Here is a 23,835-nt window from a genome sequence, read left to right as displayed (position 1 = left end):
CGTTCACCCAAAAGCAATCGTGCTTTTTTTGTTTTCTGCTTCTCACCCGACTTGCTCATGCATACGACTGCACAAGCGACTTCCCTACTTCTTGCAAAGCAATCAACCCTACTTAGACTACCACCTCCCATCAACATGGCGTAAAGCAGGTGCACGTCTGCACTAGATCCAAGCTCCAAGACCATAGAGCTCTCACAAACTCGCGAGACTCTCTATATCCCAATAACTAACCTTGGCCACCCTTTTGTAGGCTCTTGGCCTATCATCGAGCGTCCACACTTGGGCGCCCGCCCGTCCATACTTGGGTGCCCGCCCGTTAGTATATCCCTAACTCAGCTCGTCAATCAGCCTGCCTAGCTCCAAGCTTCCCCAAGCCTCGAAACTAGTCTTGCGTGCGTGTAGCACACGGTAGATACACACTGTGCACATGACACATTCCCTATTGCTAAACTTGTTGCTAAGGTGGAGACCTTGCAACACTTTGATTCCGGCAACTAATTCCAACTCCACTGATGCCATTAAGTCCCTTCTTCCTCTTCTGCGGGAATTGAGGCTTATGTCGGAGCAACTGAGGAATACCTAAACTGGAGGAACTTGTCTAATGATGTGGCCTATAACTGCTTGCAAAACTCAACACACCACTGATTGGCTTGTTGAAATCTTTCACACACCATCTCTGGAAAGCATTAAATTCCGTACCTCCTGAGGCGAATGTTGAAGCCCCTTTGTGCTGCCATACACAAGATGCACTTATTTGCTGGGACATGAGCTAACTGATGGCGATGTTGAAGAGAACTTCCTACTGTCAAGCGATGCACAAAACTCTAATGCTTTGATGACGGATCCCAGACTTCTTCTAGACAACCAAGGATGGTATTGTTTGCATTGCAAATGCAAAGGATCAATGCATGACTGAGTGGATCTAACATGACTATAAAGAATCAATGCTCATTTTATAAAATAGATTGAATGAAATATAATAACAAATGATGGAAACTTAATTATGCTATGCAAATGCAAATGAAGGGTTACTAATGCAAATATAGGCTAAAGCCTGTGATGACGTGTAAAATCTTTAATACTGGATTTATATGAGGGGATGCAACTACTGAATGAATGGAATAAATCTAGCCAAAGTGAAAGCGAAGGTGAAAAGTAGCATGGCTAAAGACAGGAGCCGACCTGATGCACGATAAAGGTTGGGTGGGAGTGACTTACTAGAATGACTAGGCGTACTAGCTAGTCCGGGGTAGTGAAACACAATATATTTCATAACGCTAGTCCGAGGTAGGAAAACACAATATATGTCATGTTTTGATAGCTAGTCCGAGATAGAGAAACACAATATATCTCAGAATGCTAGTGCGGGGTAGGGAAACACAATATATCTGAGATCGCTAGTCCGGGGTAGGGAAACACAATATAACTCAAATAGTTAGTCCAGGGTAGGAAACACAATATATCTCATATTTTGAAGATACTAGATGCCTTAAAACTGTAGAGATGAATTTAGATGAATGCAATGTAACTATATTAATGATTCAAATGATTACAAATCGGCGACCTCAAGATCTGATGAATGAACTCGATGATGGAATGACTTTATGCTGAATAATCAGTGCTGTTTATATATGAATCCCTGTTGCTGGTCGGCCAGAAGTATGCTGTCGGCCAGATGCTAATTGGACAAATAATGCTTAAATCAGCATTAAATACCGGCCGACTGGGATCCTTATGTTGATGGTTATGATGATATACTATTGATGATGATGATGATGATGCCAGCTTGTCAACATGCAACCCGAAGGTTGTGCACGTGACAAGTCCGTATGGGGGCGCATAGGTCCATATGAATGAGCTCCAAAATATAAGAAGCCCAATGAGTAGCCTCGTGACTTGTGAGAGAAGGCATCTCAGTGTTGCTTGCCATGAAGACAAGCCACACAAGTGGAGTGGGAGGGTTTCAGTGGTGGAAAACCCTTAACCATCTGTCGAGAAGACAACAATTGCAGAGAAGTATAATTCAGAAGTCTGAAGTGAGCATGCCACAACTCCGTATCCACATGAGCTACCAAGACATGATACCTGTGAAGAAGATGCAGTAGATGAGATTGGGACTCAGTCAAAGAGCCACCAAAGTCCTTCAACTGATAAAGACCACCTTCTTGGATACGTGTGGCAACAATCTGCAAGATGCTGGTGTTGATGACTCAAGGACAAGGTGGTAAGGTACGTAGTGTACGGCACGCTATCAGTACGTACGGAACGTACTTCTGTACGGAACAAATTTTAAGGTACGTAAACAGTACATACCATTTGTAAACAGTCCTAGAAACCTGAATATTTTGTAGACATAGCAACCAAAATACTTAAAATAAAGACTGAACCTCATTACTTAAAGTTTAAATCAATTATCAGTTACCAAGCCCATTACACAATACCTCATGTTAACAGTCATAGTGATATAAGCAAGAACCATGAAAGTCATAGATGATAAAAGAGAGTACAAATATCATGTCTACAGCATATGTCCTGGTCCACAAGTGCAAAAAGCAAAACAATGAAACACTATAGTTGTCTAGACTCTAGAGTCTAGACGCAAGAGTCTCAAATCTCATCATCAGATGAAGATGATGAGTCTTCTGAAGAGAGCATGCCTCCATCATTGATACCATTGCCCTCTTCATCGAACTCTGGCTCAGCAGCAACAAGCTCCAGTGCATCCTCGTCATGTGTCTCGGGAATCTGAGTGTGAATGAGTTCGACAGCCTCATTTGCACGCCTCTGCTGGGTGCGACGAACTGGAAGCTTTCCCCTGCGAATGCTCTTCTCGCAGAGCCTGGATCTGGAGCTGCCTGGCGTAGAGGAATGCTGAGAGATCGTGCACGTGAGCGGGTCACACAATGATCCACGCTCTCAAGCTCTCTATGTAAAGCTCTCAAAATCTCCTCTTGCTCATCTCTAATCTGCCGATCCACAAGCTCCGGGCTGGGTTCATCTACCATTTTGAGTAGTGTTGGATCAACCTGTTTAAACATGCCACAAATTGCATATTGGACAATGGATATTCATTGAACTAGAAAAAAATTTCTACTTCTAAGTTCTTCTTGAGTCCAAATTTCAATTTATACTTGCTTCGGTGACCCCAAAGCATGGTAGCTTTGCACGAGCCTCATGTTAGCTCTGCAATACACCAACTTCTCTAATTGAGAAGTACTAAGGCGATTCCGAATCTTAGTGTGTATAAGAGAGTATGAGCTCCAGTTCCGCTCACATGCTCCAGCTGAGCAATCCTGTGCAAAAATGAGTGCAATGCGAGCAAATTTGTAAATCTTTTAATGCTAAAACATCAATCTTCATTTCCGAAGACTATACTTTAGAGATTAATTACAAGTTACCTGAGATAGAACACGAAGAGCAACTCGTGAAAGGTTTGGAAGACCAACCCTTCCATAAGAGTGCCACCATGTCAAAGGGAATTTCATGGCTTCCTTCCTCAATGACACAGGTCTCGTAAATGAAGCACCAATACCACTCATGTAAGTGGTGAACTCTCTATCGATCTGAAGTTGCTCCTCCTCTGAGAACATCCTTCCAACATCACATGGACCACATTGATTGGTGCACCCGATACCTGTCATGTGCTTGATGACGCGAGTTATGGTGCTAGTGTACTGCTCTCCGCAATACTTGCATGCCCATAGTCGAGTACCTGACCCTTGCTGAGAAGGGGTGTTAACAACCCTCAGGACATTGGTGTGGATTGCCCAGTTCGGGTTAGTCTTGCGCGGCATGATGAAGCCTGGGCGTGAGAGAGAGCGAAGAAGAGCGAAGAAGTTTGCTCTGCAGAGTTTTGCAGGTACACACAGGGGACACGATTTTGCAAGTACACACAAATGTCCAAATTTTGGTCGCTTATCTACAATCGCATGGTCGCCATACGTGCCTCGCCACACGCCACACAATTTTTTATTTTTTTAAAATGCTTCCGTACGGATCCGTATAGTACGGTACCGTACCGTACCGTACCGTACGGTTGTACTGTAATGTACGGATCCGTACGTATGTACGGCATCAACCTTGCTCAAGGATGGAATTGTGAAAGTAGACACCATATTCTTTCTCCGCAATCCGAAAAACTGAGAGGAGATTGTTGGAGAGCTTGGGAACATGTAACACATACTGAATGGTAGAAGGTTGGCCGGGGGAAGAGTTGAACCGCACATTACCAACCGAAGAGGCCTCCAAATTGGAAGCATCACCAATGCACACCGTTGAAGAGTTGGGACAAATGTCATGAAGAATGGTCCTGTCAGGAGTCATGTGAGTAGTACACCACTCAATCCGTAAGACGTGGTGGAAGGAACTGGAGAGTCAGATGGAAGCTCCTTAATACCAATGAAGATAGTCTCCTTCGTGGAAGAGGATTTTTGAGTTAGTTGGTGGATGAAGAGTTTTGATTGGGGGTTTTCTTCGCAGAACCACCGTCTCTCTTCTTCTTGCGACAATCAGGTTGAATGTGACCTTTGAGACCACAATAATGACAAATAAGTTCCTTATGAGCGGGATTGTTAGCAGGTTTGTAGTCACCTTTGTTGCTCGTGGAAACCTTGGACTGCCATTTGCTTTTGCCCTTAGCTTGAAGAAGGGTCTTGGAGGTACCTTGGCTGGTCTTCTTTTTGATGGCCCTATCTTGAAGCCTGCCAACACTGGTATGTAGATCAGGAGTAGAAGGAAGAAGTGATATAGTATCCCAAAAAGCAGAGAGTCTTGGGCAATTTGGTGGGGAGTCGATTGACAAAGTCCTGGTTGGTAGCTTTGCTCCCCAAAGAGATCAACTGCTTTTGAATGATTATGAACTCCGAAACAAAACATGGAACCCTCCTCTTCAATTGGTAGCAAGAAAAATCTGCAAATAGAGACCCAGGGGCTGCCTAGTCTCCCTAGAGGTAGAAAGGTGTAGACATTGAGAAAGCTTGGATAGAAGGGCCTCCTTTGAAGGGGGGGAGAGTTGGAAATGAAAAACGCAGAAAAGGGGTCTGCAGAGAAAAAAAAACATAGATTTTAGGGTTGGCCAAGATGAAGGAAAGAGGCTGAAAAATAGCCTAGAATGAGTGCCAAGAGAAGAAAAAGATCACACAAGAGAATATGTGAATATGAAGCGGAAGCAAATAGAGATCACTCAAGAGAAAGTAGACAGCCGAGAGAAATCCAACACTTGAGCGAGAAATTGAAAAGTATTGATTGATTATTAATGAACAACGTCCATGCTTATATACATATCTGGAGAGCCAGTTGGTTGTACCAAAAAAGCTACTAATTTGGCAAATGGTAAAATGCCTAAAAAAGCCTAAACTAAGCTATAAAATAGCCGAAACATATGGGAAAAATCCCTAATTACATCAGATAAATATCTAGATAAAACGTGGCATAAAATGGAGTAAAATGGGCTAGAGATGACATGTCCAACACCTCCTCTCAGCTCCAGCACGAGAGTCCGACTCCCATACGAGTAAGGAGTTGATCAATAGTATCTCGAGGAAGAGGTTTTTTTATCAGAGATCTTGTGCTTCCACAGATCAGCAAGAATAGTTTTCAGCCTGCATTTTCACTCCTTTGCTCCCTCAGTGGTTGTGTTTTGGAGATCTCCTTCAAGCACACATCAGTGCTTCTCTTGGCAGTGATTCTAGGCTATTTTCAGCCTCTTTCCTTTATCTTGGCCAGCCCTAAAACCTGTGTTTTTTTTCTGTTGTCCCCTTTTCTACATTTTTCATTCCCAGCCCTCCCCCTCTTCAAAGGAGGCCCTTCTAGCCAAGCTTTCTTAGGTTCTACATCCTTCTACCTCTTTCTACTTTCCATGGCTTCTACACCAACTGTTATCTCTTCATCCATTCCTCAACTTCCCAAGGAATCCATCTTAGATGAAACCAATTATCTTGATTGGGCACTACAGATGAAGACTCTCCTTCGGTATCATTGGCTATGGGGTATTGTTTTTGGTAGTGATGCCTCTCTCGATGCTACTTCTCCTTCGACGACTGAGATTGATGCTTGGGTTGACAAAGATGCAAGGACTCATGCCTTTATCTTCTTCAGCATAAAACCCACTATTGCTCGTCAATTTGATGACAATGATGAGGATACTCTAGAAGAATTGTGGGATACCATCCAGAGGAGGTATCACCTTGAGAACTTTGCTCAGAAGGTAGCCTTGGAGAATCAGCTCTCCAACTTGAAGATTGCCAATATTGCAAACATCATGGATTTTGTTACGGAGTTCATAAAGAAGCAACTTGGTGTGCTGTATGCAAAAGCAACCACGGTCCACACAGTGCATGAGTGCCTAGAAGAGGAGAGACAGTGGTTCTGCTAAGAAAACCTCCCAATCAAACCTCTTTATTCACCAACCAAACTCAAAAATCCTCTTCCATCAAGGAGACTGTTTTCATTGGTATTGAGGAGCTATCATCTGACTCTCCTGTTCCTTCCACCTCACGTCTTTCGAATTGGGTGGTTGATAGTGGGTGTACTACTCACATGACTCCTGACAGGACCATTCTTCATGACATTCGTCCCAGCTCTTCGACGGTGTGCATTGGTGATGCTTCCAACTTGGAGGCCTCTTTGGTTGGTAATGTGCAACTTAACTCTTCCTCGAGCCAGCCTTCTACCATTCGGGATGTGCTTCATGTTCCCCAGCTCTCTAGCAATCTCCTCTCAATTGTTTGGCTTACGGAGAAAGGATATGGTGTCTACTTTGACAGTTCCGTCCTTGAGGTCATTAACACCAACACCTTGTAGATTGTTTCTACAGGTATCCAAGAAGGTGGTCTTTATTGGGTGAAGGACTTTGGTGGCTCTTTGATCGAGTCTCAATCTCATCTGTTGCATATTCTTCACAGCTATGATGCATTGGTAGCTCATGTGCATACGGATTTGTGGCATGCTTGCTTTGGAGATTTGAATTATACTTCTCTGTAGCTGTTGTCTTCTCAGCAGATGGTTAAGGGTCTTCCACCACTGAAATCCTCCTCCACTTGTGTGGCTTGTCTTCATGGCAAACAACACTGAGATGCCTTCCCTCACAAGGCTATTCATCGAGCTTCTCATATTATGGAGCTCATTCATTAGAACCTATGCAGTCCTAGGCGGACTACTACCCAAGGAGGAGCCAGGCAGGTACTTTATGCTTATATTGATGATTACTCACACAAAGTTTGAGTTTATCTCTTGGCAAAAAAATCTCAAGGTTTCTCTCGCTTCCAAGAGTCCGTGACTTTGGTCGAGACTGTGATCATACCAAAGGTTCGACAAGTCCGCTCAGACAGTGGAGAAGAATTCATCTCAAAAGCCTTCCACAACTTCTGCTCACAGAAAGAATGGTATGAGCCGTCAATTTTCCACACCTCACACTCTTTAGCAAAATGGTATGGTTGAATGCAAGAATAGGACTGTTCAGGAGATGGGCCGTACCATACTTTCTTCTTCTAATCATCCTCCTTTTTGGGGAGAAGCTGTGAGCACTGCTGTTTACATCATCAACTGTTCTTGGCACCCCAACTCCACCACCAGCTTCTCCACCATCAACTTATTTACCCCTGTCTCTCCAACCCCCCTTCCTCCTTCTCTGGCTTCTCCTTCTCCTCCTCCTCCTCCTCCTCCTCCTCCTCCTCCTCCTGCTCCTGTGCAACGGAGGATTGTTCCCAAGATTCCACGATGGCTGGAAAACACTATTCGTGATTCTCATCTCTTTGATATAGATCTTCATTAGCTTGTTTATTCTTTAGTACAATCTTTGACATGGACACGGAGATTACATTAGCTTCGTCACTCTTGTAATGTCGCCTTGCATCGACAGGTCATTGGGGTCAAGTGGGTCTTTAAGACCCAGTTTCATGCTGATGGATCTCTGGACAAACACATAACGAGATTGGTTGCGAAGGGGTACTCTCAGATTGAGGGTGTGGATTTTGAGGAAACTTTTGCTCCTACAGCTAGATACACCACCATCCGGACAGTTCTTGCTCTTTTTGCTCATGAGCACTGGCTGGTTTATCAAAGGGATGTCAAGTTTGCCTTTCTTAATGGTGACTTACATGAGGAGGTGTATGTTGAACAATCTCAAGGTTTTCAGGTTCCCGAACATGAGGGTAAGGTGTACAGATTGCACAAAGCCCTTTATGGTTTGAAATAGGCACCGAAGGCGTGGTATGATAAGATTGATGCATTCTTTCTTTCCCTTGGATTCCATAGATGCTTTGCAGATGGCAATCTGTATGTCTTTTCTCAGGATGCTTTGCTTTGTTTGATTGTCTTATATGTTGATGATTTATTGATCATTGGCTCACATCTTGCCAAGATTGAACAGGTCCGGGCAGATTTAGCTCTAGGTATATATATAGCTCCGGTAAGGGTTAGTTGATGAGTACCATAAGGTTATAAATTGCACTTTCTTATAAGGTGAATTTGGGCATGTTCTTGGATTCATCTAGGTATATATATAGCTCCGGTCAGATTTAGTTCTCACCTTTGAGATGACTGATTTAGGACTTCTCCACTACTTTCTCGGGATGGAGGCCTATTAGTCTTCGAATGGAGTGTTTCTTAGCGAGTACAGATATTTGCAGTAGTTCCTGGAGACATTGAGTGTTCGATGGATCCTAACTCCAAGCCCTCCCATGATGATCCTTCTCCCCTCTTCAAGGATAGTACACAGTACCGGAGGCTTGTTGGTTCTCTTATTTATTTGACTTACACCAAGCCTGACATTTCTTACAGTGTCAGTGTTCTCAGTCAGTTTTCTTTCACTCCTCAACATTGTCATTGGCAGGCCGCTCTAAGGATTCTCCGATACACTTATTCGGTGCCTTGGACTTATGGTTTCTCTTTTAGAGGAGGGACTCAGCTTGTTGGATACTCTGATGCTGAATGGGTAGGTGATCAGGATACTCAACGATCCACTTCTGGTTATTGCTTCACTCTTGGTTCCGGTCTTATTTCCTGGAGATCCAAGAAGTAGAATATAGTTTCATTATCTTCTACCGAGAATGAGTATCATGCTTATCTGGATAACTGTTGTGAGCTGTTACGGTTGTTCTAGATGTTGAGCAATCTTGATGCACTCTCGGATTCTCCGATTTGTATTCTTACGAACAGCCAGAGTGCCTTGGCATTGGCTCAAACTTCATCCTTTCATGGCAGGACCAAACATATTGAGGCCCACTTTCACTTTGTTCGTGAGCTGGTCGCCAACGGCATCGTTACATTGGAGTATTGTCATTCTCTTACCCGTATGGGAGTCGGACCTCATGTTGGAGCTGAGAGGAGGTGTTGGACATGTCATCTCTAGTCCATTTTACTCCATTTTATGCCACTTTTTATCCATATATTTATGTGATGTAATTAGGGATTTTTCCCATATTTTTCAGCTATTTTATAGCTTAGTTTTAGGCAACGCTTAATATATCTTTCTTTTTCTTTCTTTCGTCCTCTCCACTGACGATCAATTTCGAGGCTTGCGACAAAATTCCCAACCCCTCTTCCAGTTTTCCAATAAGGTCCCTCACATGGCCTTATAGTTATGGAAATTGGATGATGACAAGAAGGATGTTGGCCTCGATCCCCTCATCAACCCCAGATCCAGGACATGTTGCATCACCATTGAGCTACCTTTCCACGTGATGTAGCTAAGGGAGACCTCTTGGCCATACTCATTAGCCCCATGCTTGATATTTTGGAGAGTGGTATACCATCTATTGGGGGTTGATGCTCCTCTCATGTTTCATGCTCCCCATATTCCGTCGTGAGATTTCCATGGACAATTTTGTATCACTCCAGTGAGATAGTTTTGATTTGTTCTATTTTATTTTCTGTTCCATGATGAGATGTGCCATGGACATTATTGTATCACTTTGCTCTCATGGGCCCATTGGGTCTTTGGTAGACGCCTAATATATCTTTCTTTCTTTCTTTGTCTTCATCGACGATTGCGACAAAATTCCCTGTTGCTCATCCAATTTTCCAAATGTCACTCACATGGCCTTATATTTATGGAAATTAGATGATGACAAGAAGGGGCTTATTCTATATGGGCTTAATTCAATATATCCCTTGGGATGTTTATATTTTCAGCCAAGTTCATTTGACCATGCGGTCTCGCTTACGTAGAACGTAGAAATAAAGTACAATAAAGGGAAGCCCAAGGGCACGCAATCCCACCTCGCAAAGCCTAGAATATTGGGAATAAGGTGAAGTGCGACCCCAAGGCAGTCTGTCAAAGAGGGTATCAATGGTCGTCACTTAAACCTAGCAAAAAGGGCACAATATCAACGTGAAAACCATTCTCCTGGGCCACACCATAGGGCATCCCGTCAGGCAATGCCCAAAGAAACCAACTCCTTCCACCCATTTCTCAACCCAAGGACTTGTTGCCAAGGCTAACCCTATAATGTGTCCCCCACCCGAGCCAATTATTAGTGCTTTCAATTGCATGACAACACAAGTTACAATGCCGGCGAACTCTTCCTCAACTAGAAGCTTAGCAAGGGGACTCCAGCGATGGAAGCACAGATCCTTACGTGTCGTGGCACTTTAGCACGACCACCTGTCATAGTCTTGCTTGATTGCAGCAATACCAAGGACAAAATTTCATAGCAGCTTGCCCAACAAGCCAGCTTAGATTTGAAACCAGTAAACAAGATAGAACACTCCTGGATTTAGCGACAAAATGAGTCTACAAGTTGGTATTCCTTTAGGTGTGGATTGTACACATGATTTCTTAGTCACACCATTGATTGCTGCAGACGTGATTTTGTGAGTAAAATGGTTTAGACAATACAAACCACACGTGGAGTGGGATGATAATTTTGTGTGGATCATAGAGACTTTGTCAACTTCCATCGTCATCCTGGGAGAACCTGAAAGAGCTTTGCAATCTATGATCCCTAGTATACAGTCCACTAACAATGTGATTCTTCCAATTATCGTTGATATAGTTGGGACTAACCATGAATCCATGTGAATGAGTTTACAGTCTACTAGTCCAAACACTGTGATTGTTGATATAGTTGGGACTAACCATGTTAATGAGTTTTCTCTGGATCATGCACAGGTTGTACCATGTAAGTCACGCAAAGCTAGAAGAAAGACCAAAAAGACCAACCGACAGAACATTCCATCATCCACTAGCCCCCAACAGTTCCATCACCCACCTAATCCGCCAAAAAGCCACACTTTGATCGATAGCAAAGCATGACCAGAGTACCTCCAAACAATTCGAAGGGGCACGATAGTCCAACATCAACATTCAGTAGACAAAACCTTCAAGAGGCTGACACAAGATTCCAACTGAAGGAACCCGCATTGTCGAAGTTGCCAATCCTAAGCATGAGGGGATGTCACCTACATCCCACACTTGGATGCCTTGGCACATTTTACTTTTATTGTTATGAGATTCTCTCACAAGGAGTTATGTGAGAGCTTCCACCGCCATCTTCTCTCGTGTCGCTATGTGACTGTATGTGATTGTTGCTGCAGAACGTGAAGGTTTCTATTGCTTCCTTTGCTCTCTCTTCCAACATATGGTTTCAGAGCAGGTTGGCGACTCTGCCTATTGTGAAGCTTTCTTGCACCTAGTCGACCTTCTGACTGTAGTGTTGTTTGCAGCAAGTCGACACTCTGTAGCGTGTGGCTGTTGAACCGACACAAAACTCTACAAAGTAGGCGCTAAATCGCGACTTGCAGCAGGTAGCACACAAGCGAAGCGAGTGGCTGGCTAAGAATTGGCGTGACACACGAGCGATGTTGCACAGGTGGGTGGCGACTAGTAGTGTGGTTGCAAAGGTGGCCAATGAAGTGGCTGCACAGGTGACACGTGGCTACAAAAACAAAAACAAAAAGGCATAGGCGCAAGTGGTGCTGTCACAGCAGGTGGCAGCGCTAGCAAAGATGCAACAGGCGGGCAGCAACGCATTGCTTGGGCTACTTCGGCAGAGGTGACAACAGGCGGGGCGGCAACCGGCGGTAGGCGGTGCTGCATGTGCGGGTGGTGGCAGAACTTGGCTTTGCACGGGCTGAGTTGAGTGGTGCAGTGGTGGCACACAGTGTTGCACAAGCAAATTGAAAACTGCACACGTGGCTCTGCACACGTGGCTCATGGCGAGTGAATCTTCGGTGGCATTTCATCAAGCCATCAGGTATTCTTGATACAATGCATTTGAGCTCTATCTTGGTGCTACAAGTTATTTCACTTGTAGGAACACAGTTCATGTCAAAGTCATGCAGCAGCAGCACGCACACCACCATAAGGCACTGAGCAATGTTGGTGGCTGGGCTCCCATCTCCTAACCGTTGTCCCCCCCCCCCCCCCCCCCCCCCCCCCAAAAAAAAAAAAAAAAAAACCCCGGCAGGAGGAGATACCTATGATAAGGTGCCACCACACCCTATATATGGCTCTTCGACTTCCCATGCTCTTGCATATGGGATAATCCACCACAACTTCTAGTCATACGATAACTTGAGAGTAGGTACGAGAATTGCCACCTCGAACACCCTCCCTCAATCAGAGCACCTCGATCAAACAGAGGTTCGGACCATCAAGCCATCAGGTATTCTTGATACAATGCATTTGAGCTCTATCTTGGTGCTACAAGTTATTTCACTTGTAGGAACACAGTTCATGTCAAAGTCATGCAGCAGCAGCACGCACACCACCATAGGGCACTGAGCAATGTTGGTGGCTGGGCTCCCATCTCCTAACCGTTGTCCCCCCCCCCCCCAAAAAAAAAAAAACCCGGCAGGAGGAGATACCTATGATAAGGTGCCACCACACCCTATATATGGCTCTTCGACTTCCCATGCTCTTGCATATGGGATAATCCACCACAACTTCTAGTCATACGATAACCCGAGAGTAGGTACGAGAATTGCCACCTTGAACACCCTCCCTCAATCAGAGCACCTCGATCAAACAGAGGTTCGGACCACCCAGGACCACACAGGCCGAGCTCTGATACCATGTCAAAGTCACACAGCAGCACCACACACACCACCCTAGGGCATTGAGCAACGTGGTTGGGCTCCCATCTCCTAGCCGTTGCTCCCCCTCAAAAACCCAGCCGGAGGAGAGATCTATGACAAGGTGCCACCACACCCTATATATGGCTCTTCGACTTCCCATGCTCTTGCATATGGGATAATCCACCACAACTTCTAGTCATGTGATAATCTGAGAGTAGCTATGAGAATTGCCATCTCCAGGCTCCAACAATTCAGTGTTGGGGTTCTTGCTTTAGCATTTGAGTTTGCAGTATTGTAGTTGGCCTTTTGCATTGTAATTTGTTGGGGAAGTGATGGCACAAGCACAAGATGTATTTGGGGTGCGTCCCCAGGAGGACAAGTTGGATGGAACCAACTACTCATTACGGAGTTCTATGATTTGGAATGGAACCAACTACTCATTACGGAGTTCTATGATTTGGAATGTGTTGGTAGTGTCGGGTGTAGACACACACCACCAACACTTCAGTCAACTACACCTCCTCGAAATGCTCCACAAAGGGTTGTAGGTATTGATGTACAGATTACAGATCCTCCTCCTCCTACGTAGGAACAAAGGAGATGGAACTCTCATGATGCACAAAGCAATGTCATTGATTGCCTTGTCAGTAAAAAGGTCAATCATTCCACATATATGGTCATGTACGACAACTAAGAATGCCTGGGATACACTAGACCGTATGTAACAAACTCCGAATGAGGCTAGAGTTGTCTATCTCAAGAGTTAAGTGCATATTTTAGAGATGCATGAGGGGGACTCTATGATAGAGAACTCACAAAGGTCAAAGACTTGTTGGGAAAAGCTGTTATACATACCTGACAAGCAGCTGGTTCAAAGCCCACTCAATTCATTACCTCCGTTTTTGAGTCTCTCTCAATCTCATGATGAGTGGTGGTGCAAAGCCAATTCTTTTTTATAAACTTCTCCTACAAGAAGAGCAAACGAGAACAAATCTATCTAGTTCTTGTGGTGGAGAACATGCATTTATTGCGAGAGATAAAGACAAAGCTAAAGTGGACTCTGGGCACACTGTCAAGGGTGATAATACTTCCAAAGGTGATGCATCCAAGAGCAAGAAGAAAAAGGATAAATGCCATTTCTGCCATAAGGAGAAATTGAGTGGATTGCTCATGAAAAGTACAAGAAGAAGGATGCAGGCAAGGATTCGGGCAATGTGGTGGATTCTTCTAGTGATAAAAAGGAGAATTCAACCAACCTTGTGGAAAATGATTGGTCTTGACCTTGGAAGAGGTCAATGATGAGATGTCTCTTAGTGCATGTGATAAGAGCCAACCAATTTGGTACATTGACAATGGAGCTACTAGACATATCACGTCTAGCCATGATGTATTTGTCAGAATATGCAGCGGAGATGATGACCAAATCTGGGAACACAAGAGCAAAAACGCAGGCAGAAAAAACATCACAAGAGAGAGAGAGATGTAGGCGTGTAACTCTGCTCTATATACACAAGAAGATCCCGAGAAATGATACAAATGAGGTATGGGGGCTGAGGACCTATATATACCTCCCTGGAAGGGCAGTCGGCCAGCACTAAAGTGCCCACGACTGAAGAAGAGGTCCCACGACTGCATAAATGCAGTCGGCCAGCAAACTGGTGCCCACGACTGATCAAAAACAGTCGGCCAGCAGCAAGAGTGCCCACGACTGATAAACACCCAGTCGGCCAGCACTGTACTGCTCTTGGCACCCTTTGGCAGCCCTCCCGAGCCTCAGAAAAAAATGGGAAAAATAGGGAAAAAATGCGGAGAGTGGGGAAAAATGGGAAAACACCTCATAAGGGCGGGCACACCCACAACAAAGGCCCTGGTGTATAAAACTGGACAGGAGATAACTTCTAACAGTATTCAACTCTTTGTAGGATGTCGATGTTGGGAGGAGTGTCTCATGTGCAGACTACTCTTCATACCGCGTGAAAGGCATAGGCAAGGTGCCTTTGGTGCTTGGTAATGCAAGCAAAGTCAAATGAAGGATGTGCTATATGTGCCAGTCATAAAGAAGAACTTGGTGTCAGTGTCTTCTTTTGCTAGGTAGGGCTTGCATGTGGAGTTCAAAGGTGAGAAGTGTCTCATCAAAGACCCTTCTAATGGGTATCAGATTGTCTCCACTGGCACATTATGCAATGGTCTTTTAGGTTGGACACCTATGAATTGCAGGCACACAATGTATATTCAGTTGCAAATGATACTCCCTCTTTGTAGGCAATTGAATTGTGGCATTCATGTTTTGGGAGGTAAACTTTGGGAGTTTGATGCTTCTACTACAGAAGCATAACATGGTAGAATGTATGCCTCATGTTGAGATACCAGCAGGAGACTAGCAGATCATGTATGTGAGGGGTGCATTCTGGGCAAAATGCGTCGAAAGCCCTTCCCTGGAGATGGTGTTGTAAGAGCTGAATGTAAATTACAGCTCATTCATAGCGATGTTTGTGGTCCAATGAGGACACCATCCATGGGAGGACACGTATATTTTGACATTCATAGATGGCTACTCAAGATTCACATGGGTTTATCTGATGAAAGGAAAGCCTGAGGTGCTCGCACATTTTCAACACTGCCAGGCAATGGTTGGAAATGTTGTGGGGTGTTAAATTCACACTTGTCGTGCAGATACAAGAGTTGAATACATGTCAAATGCTTTCAAGGCATATTTGTAGGGGAAAGGAATTACGCATCAATGCACGATGCCATATGCACCACAACAAAATGGTGTAGCAGAGAGGAAGATAGATCTTTGATGGAAATGGGAAGATGCATGATAAAGGGTAAAGACTTGCCACACAAATTGAAGCCATTCTATGCGCAACTCATGTAATTAACAGATGCCCCACTAAGGTCTTGAAGACCATCACACCGTTTGAGGCTTGGCATGAGCGCAAGCCCAAAGTTGATTACTTTCGTGTGTTTGGTAGCTTGGCATACACTCAGGTATCCCAAGGGAAAAGGACCAAGCTGGATGATAAAGCTATGAAATGTATTTTTGTGGATTACAATCATGAGAGTAAAGGTTATAGACTTTATGACCTCTCTACTCACAAAATTATTACCAGCAGGGATGTCATATTTACTGGAAATTTTGTTCAGCCACCTGCCCCTACACATAAGCAAGTTCTTGATGACCCAGATGACTTGTTTCGTCAGCAAGTGACATTCCCACATTCTGAAATTTCTGAACGGCAGGGTTTGGGACAGCAAACACCTTGGGATGAGATTGGAAATCAACCTGCAAATGAGCCCTATGGTCAAACATGTGTTGATGAAGCTGTAAAGGATGAATAGACAGCCATAGAAGAGGCTAGAACAATCCCTAGATGGCTGATCTGTACCCTTGAAGAGAGCAAGCTTGGTGCTCCATTTGAGAGCAAGACTAGGGCAGCAAGAAGGGGTGAGTCTAGCAGCCATGAGGTGGATTATGCTTGCATGGGTAGCATGTTCAATTCAAAGGAACCGTTCTCATATGAGAAGGCTCATGCTTGTGAGCAATACGAGTCAGCCATGCGTAATGAGTATAGTTCCGTACAAGGAAACCACACAGGGAACCTAGTTGACTTGCCTCTTGGCAAGAATGTGATTCGCACGAATTGGGTGTACAAAGTTAAACACAAACCAGATGGATCCATTGATAGGTATCAAGCAAGGTTGGTTGCACAAGGCTATTCCCAAGAGAAAGGGATAGACTATAATGAAACCTTTGCCCCAACTTCAAAGATGACTACCATTAGGACAATCATTGCATTGGCGACTCACCGTGGGTGGAGTATGTATTAGTTGGACATAAAGATTGCATTTCTAAATGGGGATCTTATGGAAGAGGTGTATGTACAACAACCTCTTGGCTTTGTGATTGCAGGGCATGAAAGCAAAGTATGTCTTTTGAAGAAGGCACTCTATGGTCTCAAACAAGCTCCTCGAGCTTGGTATGAGAAGATTCATGCACACTTGGCCAGCTAGGGATTCCAAAATAGTCCTACTGAGAGCACTCTATATGTGCAGAGAGATGGTTTATATATTTTGATAGTCATCCTTGATGCGGATGACACGAGTTTGACAGGGAACAATGAGCTGAAAATTACAGCTTTTAAACCTGAATTACAAAAGACATTTGAGATGTCAGATCTTGGCCATTTACATTTATATCTGGGCATACAGTTTATGAAGCAAGATGGTGGCATAGTTATGTTTCAATCAAAATATGTTCATGGGCTTTTGAAAAGGTTTTGCATGAAGGATTGCAAGCCTATTGCCACACCGGTTGAGACAAGTATAAGGCTCAGTAGCTTTGATGCATGTGAGCCTTTTGATGCCCTTTTGATGCTACCTTGAATAGCTAGGCTGTGGGATGCCTCATCTTGTGTACGACATGGCCACACATTTCTTATGGAGTTTCCACGTAAAGTAAATTTTTGCACAACCCAAGGACAAAACATTGGCAAGCTGTGAAGCGTATCTTTCGATACCTCCAAGGCACACAAACTTATGGATTGTTCTATGCCACGGGGGGTCACTTTCAGCTATGCACTTACAGTGATTCAAATTGGGCTAGCGACTATGATTTACGACAGTGGCTTTTGCTTTTTGTTGGGAAATTCTTCCATATCATGGCTTAGCAAAAAGCAACCTACAGGGACGACTTCTTCATGTGAAGTTGAGTAGACAGAGCAGTCTTCACAACCACGGTTGAGTGCATACGGTTGAGGAGGTTATTTGATGACCTGTATGCATGCCATCAGTAGGGTGCTACTTCCCTTCTTATAGATATTTAGACAGAGAAGTCTTCACAACCACGGTTGAGTGCATACGGTTGAGGAGGTTATTTGATGACCTGTATGCATGCCATCAATAGGGTGCTACTTTCCTTCTTACAGATAGTTAGAGTGCTATGGCTATTGCAAGAAATCTAGTTTTTCATGCATAGAAAAAGCACAGAGGTGCATTATCACTGTGTGGGAGAGGATTCATGTAGGTGACATTAGCCTTATCTATTGTCCATCATAGGACAACGTGGCAAATCTCTTCACCAAGGCGCTTTCTCGAGAGAAGTTCGAAGCTTTCCAAAAAGCTTTGGGCTTGATTCCCATTTGGGGATTGATCTACTCTGCACATACACATTTCCACTACAAGGAGGATTTGTAGGAGATATATACATTTTGTAGTATGTAGGGATGTCGTAGTATCTAGTCCATACTACGCATGATGGAGTTGATGGTTTGTTTTCTTGTGGAAGACTACCATGAGATTATAAATTTCACTTTCTTATAAGGTGAATTTGGGCATGTTCTTGGATTCATCTAGGTATATCTTTATGCTGTATTAACGGACATGCAAATTTCACATTGTGAAGTTTTTGTGTAAGTTGTGGCCAGTTGATATTGTGTTAATTCTTTCTATCTTTAGTGGTGCATATGCTCTATCAACTACCTTTTTGTTGTAATAATTCTTTCTATTTGTTATGATCTTTAGTGCTAGGCTTCATTATGGCTGAGTGTGCTTGCTCTGCATCTCCGGAGCTTTGACAAAAACTCAGTACAGAGACCTTTGTATGAATGTATGCTCTTATGTGTGTGTGTGCGTGCGTGCGTGGGGAGTGTGTGTGTGGGAGTATATATTCATACCAAGTTCTACACCCACTATTGGGCATTGATGACGTTAGTGGGGATGTCGTAGTATCTAGTCCATACAATGCATGATGGAGTTGATGGTTTATTGTCTTGTGGATGACTAGCATGAGGTATAAATTGCACTTTCTGATAAGGTGAATATGGACATGTTCCTGGATTCATCTAGGTATATCTTTATGTTGTATTAGCAGACATGCAAATTTCACACTGTTAAGTTTTCATCCAAGTTGCTGTTAGTTGATATTGTGTTAATTCTTTTTATCTTTAGTAGTGCATATGCCCTATCAACTACCTTTTTGTTGTAATAATTCTTTCTATTTGTTATGATCCTTAGTGCTAGGCTTCATTATGGTTGTGAGTCTGCCCTGCAGCTCCGGAGCTCTAATAGAACACAGACCTTTGTATGAATGTATGCTCTTATGTGTGTGTGTGCGCGTGTGTGGGGTGTGTGTGTGGGAACATATGTTGATACCAAGTTCTACACCCACTATTGGGCATTGAAGACGTTAGTGGGGATGTCGTAGTATCTAGTCCATATTATGCATGATGGAGTTGATGCTTTATTGTCTTGTGGATGACTACCATGAGGTTATAAATTGCACTTTCTTATAAGGTGAATTTGGGAATGTTCTTGGTTTCATCTAGGTATATGTATGTAGGAGCTAGGAATTTATTAGTGCTAGGTAGTAGGCCCTTAGTTTGTTTTGGGTTTTTTTGTACCTTAGTGTCACATGTATACTTTCTGGTGACACATGGCATCTTTTACTTGGAGACCTTGGTCCTTAGATGTAGCGGGGCACTTTTACTTTTATTGTTATGCGATTCTCTCACAAGGCATTACGTGAGAGCTTCAACATCCATCTTCTCTCATGTTGTTGTACGACTGTATGTGATTGCTCCTGCAGAACTTGAAGGTTTCTATTGCTTCCATTGCCCTCTCTTCCAACACATTTGGGGGGGCTGGGGGCCATGTGTCTGCCGAGCTCGAGCAGGAAGAGCCCTACGGTGTGGCACCAGAGACAATGGTTTTCGCGTTGATAGTGTGCCCTTTTTGCTAGGTTTAAGTGACGACCAGTGATACCCTCTTTGGCAGATTGCCTTGGGGTTGAATTTGAGGTCTTCACCTTATTCCCAATATTTTGGGCTTTGGGAGGGTGGGATTGGGTGACCTTGCGTTTCCCGTTATTGTACTTCATTTCTGTGTTCTGTGCAAGCGAGACCGAAATATGTACAGCCCAAGGGATATTTGAATCAAGCCCATACAGTATAAGCCCTTAACTATAAGGCCATGTGAGTGACCTTGTTGGAAAACTGGATGAGGGGCTGGGAAATTTGCTCAAAACTGATCATCAGTGGAGAGAGAGAAAGAAAGAAATATTAAGCGTCTATTAAAGACCCAATGGGCCTATGAGACCAAAGTGATACAATAATGTCCATGGTATATCTCATTATGGAACGGAAAATAAAATAGAACAAATCAAAACTGTCACTGGAGTATGATGGAATACTAGGAACATGAAACATGGGAGGAGCATCAGCCCCCAATAGATGGTATACCACTCTCCAAGATGTCAAGCATGGGGCTAATGAAGTGAGTCCTAAACAAAGGATTCACTATCTAGTTTTTATGTTCTACTTCAAACAGGAAAATTTGTCAGAGTTCATGGACCTGCCTTGTAACAAATTTGGAGGTGGTTATTGTGCCTTTGAAGTTTGAATATAGGGTATAATTGCTATCACCTGGGGTTCTTTTGGTTTTGTCACCAACGATCACTCTCAGGATGACGAGTGAGGATACTGAAAAACAGAGCCCAAGCAGGTACCCACATCTCCAGCTCCAACTTCCCCGTTTTACTGGACTGTCAGTGGGAGGTGATGATCAACATCATTGAAGCATGTCACATTTGGTATGCCAAAAAGAGACCATGGAAGGAGACCATATTCTGCATATGAAGATGAAAAGCAATTCTCATGCATAGGCATTCAATAACACACCCAAATTTTCATGTGAGAAATTGTGTTGCCGATTTTGGCAAGCTTGTTCTCTTGGTGTATGCAAGCGCTGCAAAGTTTAAGTAACGCTGGAGTAGTCCTTTTGGCCAAAATGTTGAGCTCTAAACTGTGACCGTACTTTAAGCAAGAAAGTGTGATAAGGATCCTTTTCTTACCGAAGGCATAAACAAGTTATGTTTAATTTGTTTGTGTGAATAGGTTCCTGAAACACTGCCTGAGGACGTACTGCAGAAGATGAGTGCACCAGCAAAGTCAGAGGTACCAATCATTGAGCCAGCTCAATTGGCAGGGGCTGATGGACTAATTTTTGGATTTCCTACGCGGTTCGGGATGATGGCAGCTCAATTCAAGGCATTCCTTGACGCAACAGGCGGCCTTTGGCGCTCCCAACTGTTGGCAGGCAAGCCTGCTGGCATCTTTTACAGCACAGGGTCACAGGGTGGTGGCCAAGAAACGACAGCGTAAGTAATAAAAAATTTTGAGGTCTTTTTCTTGTCTATTTTGGTTGTGTGCCGCCTTGAATGGTAACACAGACGATTACTCCTCATTGCAGCACTGAGACTCTGCCCAATCATATACCGGTATTTTAACTGGTTTTACGCTTCCTACAGGTTGACAGCCATTACCCAACTTGCACACCATGGAATGATATTTGTGCCCATAGGCTACACTTTTGGTGGGGGCATGTTTGAAATGGGACAAGTGAAGGGTGGATCCCCTTACGGTGCTGGGACTTATGCAGGTGATGGTAGCCGACAGCCAACCAAGTTGGAGTTAGAACAAGCTTTTCATCAAGGAAAATACTTCGCTGGCATTTCCAAGAAGTTAAAAAATGGAGTCTAACTCATATGGTATGGTATGATTGTGAATCCCTGACGTGCAGTTGTTGTTGAGACGTCATCATCATCATTATTGTTGAATTAATTTTGGTTAGTTCTTTTTGGGCACCAAAATGTTTTTTTTTTGGGGGGGCTATATTCTGTGTGAGATTTTCAAGAATAAGAATAAGAGTGTTTTTTAAAGGTTTCATTTTAGTATGTAATGAGTAATGTTTGAAAAAGTCAATGAAATGATACTCCCCATATCCTCTCTATTTAAGGCGATAGAATGATGACCCCTCATATTGTTTCTATTTGCATACATTCCACCCATATGCTTTCTATTTGCATGCATTCATTCAACTATATCCTTTCTATTTAAGGTACACAATTCTCTATAAAAAGCCTCAAAGGGCTCACTCATCGAGTAGGAGGAGGAGGAGAGGGAGGAGTCTGGGAAACTCAACTTCTAAGGTCGTGTTAATTAACTGCCATGTTAGTGTTAGTGGCATTTAATTAAAACATATCAAATAATTTGTTTGAAATGTACATGTTTTGAAAATGAATCATCAGTGGGTTTTTCCCTCCTCCCTTGAAATCCCCCTTTCAAGGGATTTTCTGTGGGTTATGTCTTTCACCTGCGAGGGGGGGGAGGGGGGGGGGGGGCGCAATTGAATTTGCTTGCTAGGAATTATGCAGTAAATCCTCCAACATGTCAGAGACTCACTTCAAAGTTAAAGCTAGAGAGAGAGAGAGAGAGAGAGAGAGAGAGAGAGAGATGCATATAGTTGAATTTGTTTGAATTGCACTAAAAGTCTCACAACGAAATGAAAAACATATTGCTCTCTTCAAAACTTGTTTAATGTGCTTTTTGTTGGAGAACAAAGCATTATAACCCAAGTGATACCATAATTCTAAACATTCTTCATACACTTGTAATGGCTTCATTTTATGGCTCTGGTTTGTCCCTTAGCACATATGTTTACATTGTATATTCCAAAATGGGTGACAAAGCATTTCTTTCTACTTGTAAGGTGCATGTGGAATGTACAGACTTGAAGTAACTTAGATTGTTTCCACATTAATTACCAAGCTATGTTAAAGCATTTTTTGGCCACAATGGCATGAGGCTATCATTGAAAGGACTTAATTCATGGGTTGTCTTGAAACATCTGGAGTAAGAACCCACTCACACGTGTGTTTGCTTGAGACCAATTACACTCAATTGTATGTTTGAGAAACACTTCCAAGCCATTGTAATCACGCACATCTGATCAACATTATAACAAGGGAACAAAAAGGGGTTCGGCTAGTACTTGCCACCCAATTATAGGCTCCAAACTATATGCAATGGTAAACCACCCTCGAGTTAGAGACCGACACAACCTTGGGAAGTCCATATCCTCAAGGCGTGCACTTTCCATACCACACATCTTAGTCCCCACGATTGTCATTGGCATGGCTAACCATAAGTTGGGTCCCTTGGGAGGCTCCACTCCCAAGGTAGGGTTTCACACATGAACTTACAAATGAGTCACAATCCCAACTATATAGTCCAATGACCAATTTGTATTGCAATATAAAATGTGTTCAATCTATCTCTAAACACTAGTCTTGTTACCTCCAAGTATGGGACATAACATTCCCTTCTTGCGAATGCAAGGAAGATTGGAAGGCAAAATTTGGATACTGGCATCAAAGTGAAGCAACATTCTTCAAGTGTTGTTTTCATCCATACAATCCCTCCATCTAATCTATCACTTAGAAATAATCCTATTTCCAAGAGTGCAATCCCTATGATCCACAATAACCATTGGTTCATGGGGATGATAGATTGATATATCCTCAAGTCTTGCGAGCTCTTAGTTAGAAACCAAGGTACCTCTTTCATCCAACACCCGTTTAAGTAGTAAACATAAGAAGATAGGATCCACACATACTTTATCCAGAAGATGCAACCTATAAGCAACCTCATTAATCTTTTACAAGATAAAAAATAGTTCAACAAATCGTGGAGATAATTTATAGAAATATTCACTCCATATTATGTGAGAATATTTTAGAATTATTAGGTAAATCTATTGGCCTTCTTTTAGGACTCTAGATTATTATTTTTGGTTAGCATAAAATTGTGCTATGTCTTGCACATTCTTTATGCTCTCTTGCAAATTGTAACATCTCTTGCTGTTGTTCCGAGAAGTTAACCATTGTTACATAGTATCCACTCTTTAGTTGTACGGGGACGTCTGGACACTAGTGTACCATCCTAGTGAATTAGTATTGTGGGTGATCCACATTAAATATTG

The 23,835-nt window shown here is 43.2% G+C and overlaps 2 protein-coding genes across 3 annotated transcripts in view; one reads left to right on the top strand and one right to left on the bottom strand.

Annotated features, from left to right (window-relative positions):
• LOC147628831 (putative NAD(P)H dehydrogenase (quinone) FQR1-like 1) overlaps positions 1-21,664 on the top strand; it is a 28,133-nt gene extending 6,469 nt beyond the window's left edge. The window contains exons 3-4 of one of the 2 annotated variants that reach the window (XM_086811991.1): positions 20,910-21,172; positions 21,323-21,664. In XM_086811991.1, the coding sequence (XP_086668117.1) occupies positions 20,910-21,172; positions 21,323-21,554 (495 nt within the window). In that variant the 3' untranslated portion in view covers positions 21,555-21,664. Of the gene's footprint in view, positions 1-20,909; positions 21,173-21,264 lie in introns of both variants that reach the window. The other variant, XM_086811992.1, reaches the window with a different exon arrangement.
• LOC147628832 (uncharacterized) lies at positions 1,914-3,904 on the bottom strand. Its single transcript, XM_086812400.1, has 4 exons — positions 3,399-3,904; positions 3,132-3,293; positions 2,803-3,026; positions 1,914-2,085 (listed from the first exon to the last, which is right to left on the bottom strand). Exons 1-4 carry the CDS (start codon positions 3,792-3,794, stop codon positions 1,914-1,916), a joined length of 954 nt encoding a protein of 317 aa, XP_086668526.1. The 5' UTR covers positions 3,795-3,904.
• Positions 21,665-23,835: the final 2,171 nt, after the last annotated feature.

Source organism: Cibotium barometz, chromosome 18 (genome assembly GCF_041138505.1).
Source record: "Cibotium barometz isolate CiBa-2024 chromosome 18, ASM4113850v1, whole genome shotgun sequence".
Lineage (NCBI taxonomy): Eukaryota > Viridiplantae > Streptophyta > Polypodiopsida > Cyatheales > Cibotiaceae > Cibotium > Cibotium barometz.
Note: the sequence above shows the minus strand (reverse complement) of the source record. Positions and strands in the feature narration are given on the sequence as shown.

Bases quoted from the DNA above. Each gene is read 5' to 3' on its own strand.
- LOC147628832 (XM_086812400.1), bottom strand. From the start codon at position 3,794: ATGCCGCGCAAGACTAACCCGAACTGGGCAATCCACACCAATGTCCTG. The intron at 3,294-3,398 runs GTAACTTGTAAT...ATTTTTGCACAG, and splicing joins CTCTTCGTGTTCTATCTCAG to GATTGCTCAGCTGGAGCATG. The intron at 2,086-2,802 runs GTTCGTCGCACC...TCTTCTTCACAG, and splicing joins TTCGCAGGGGAAAGCTTCCA to GTATCATGTCTTGGTAGCTC.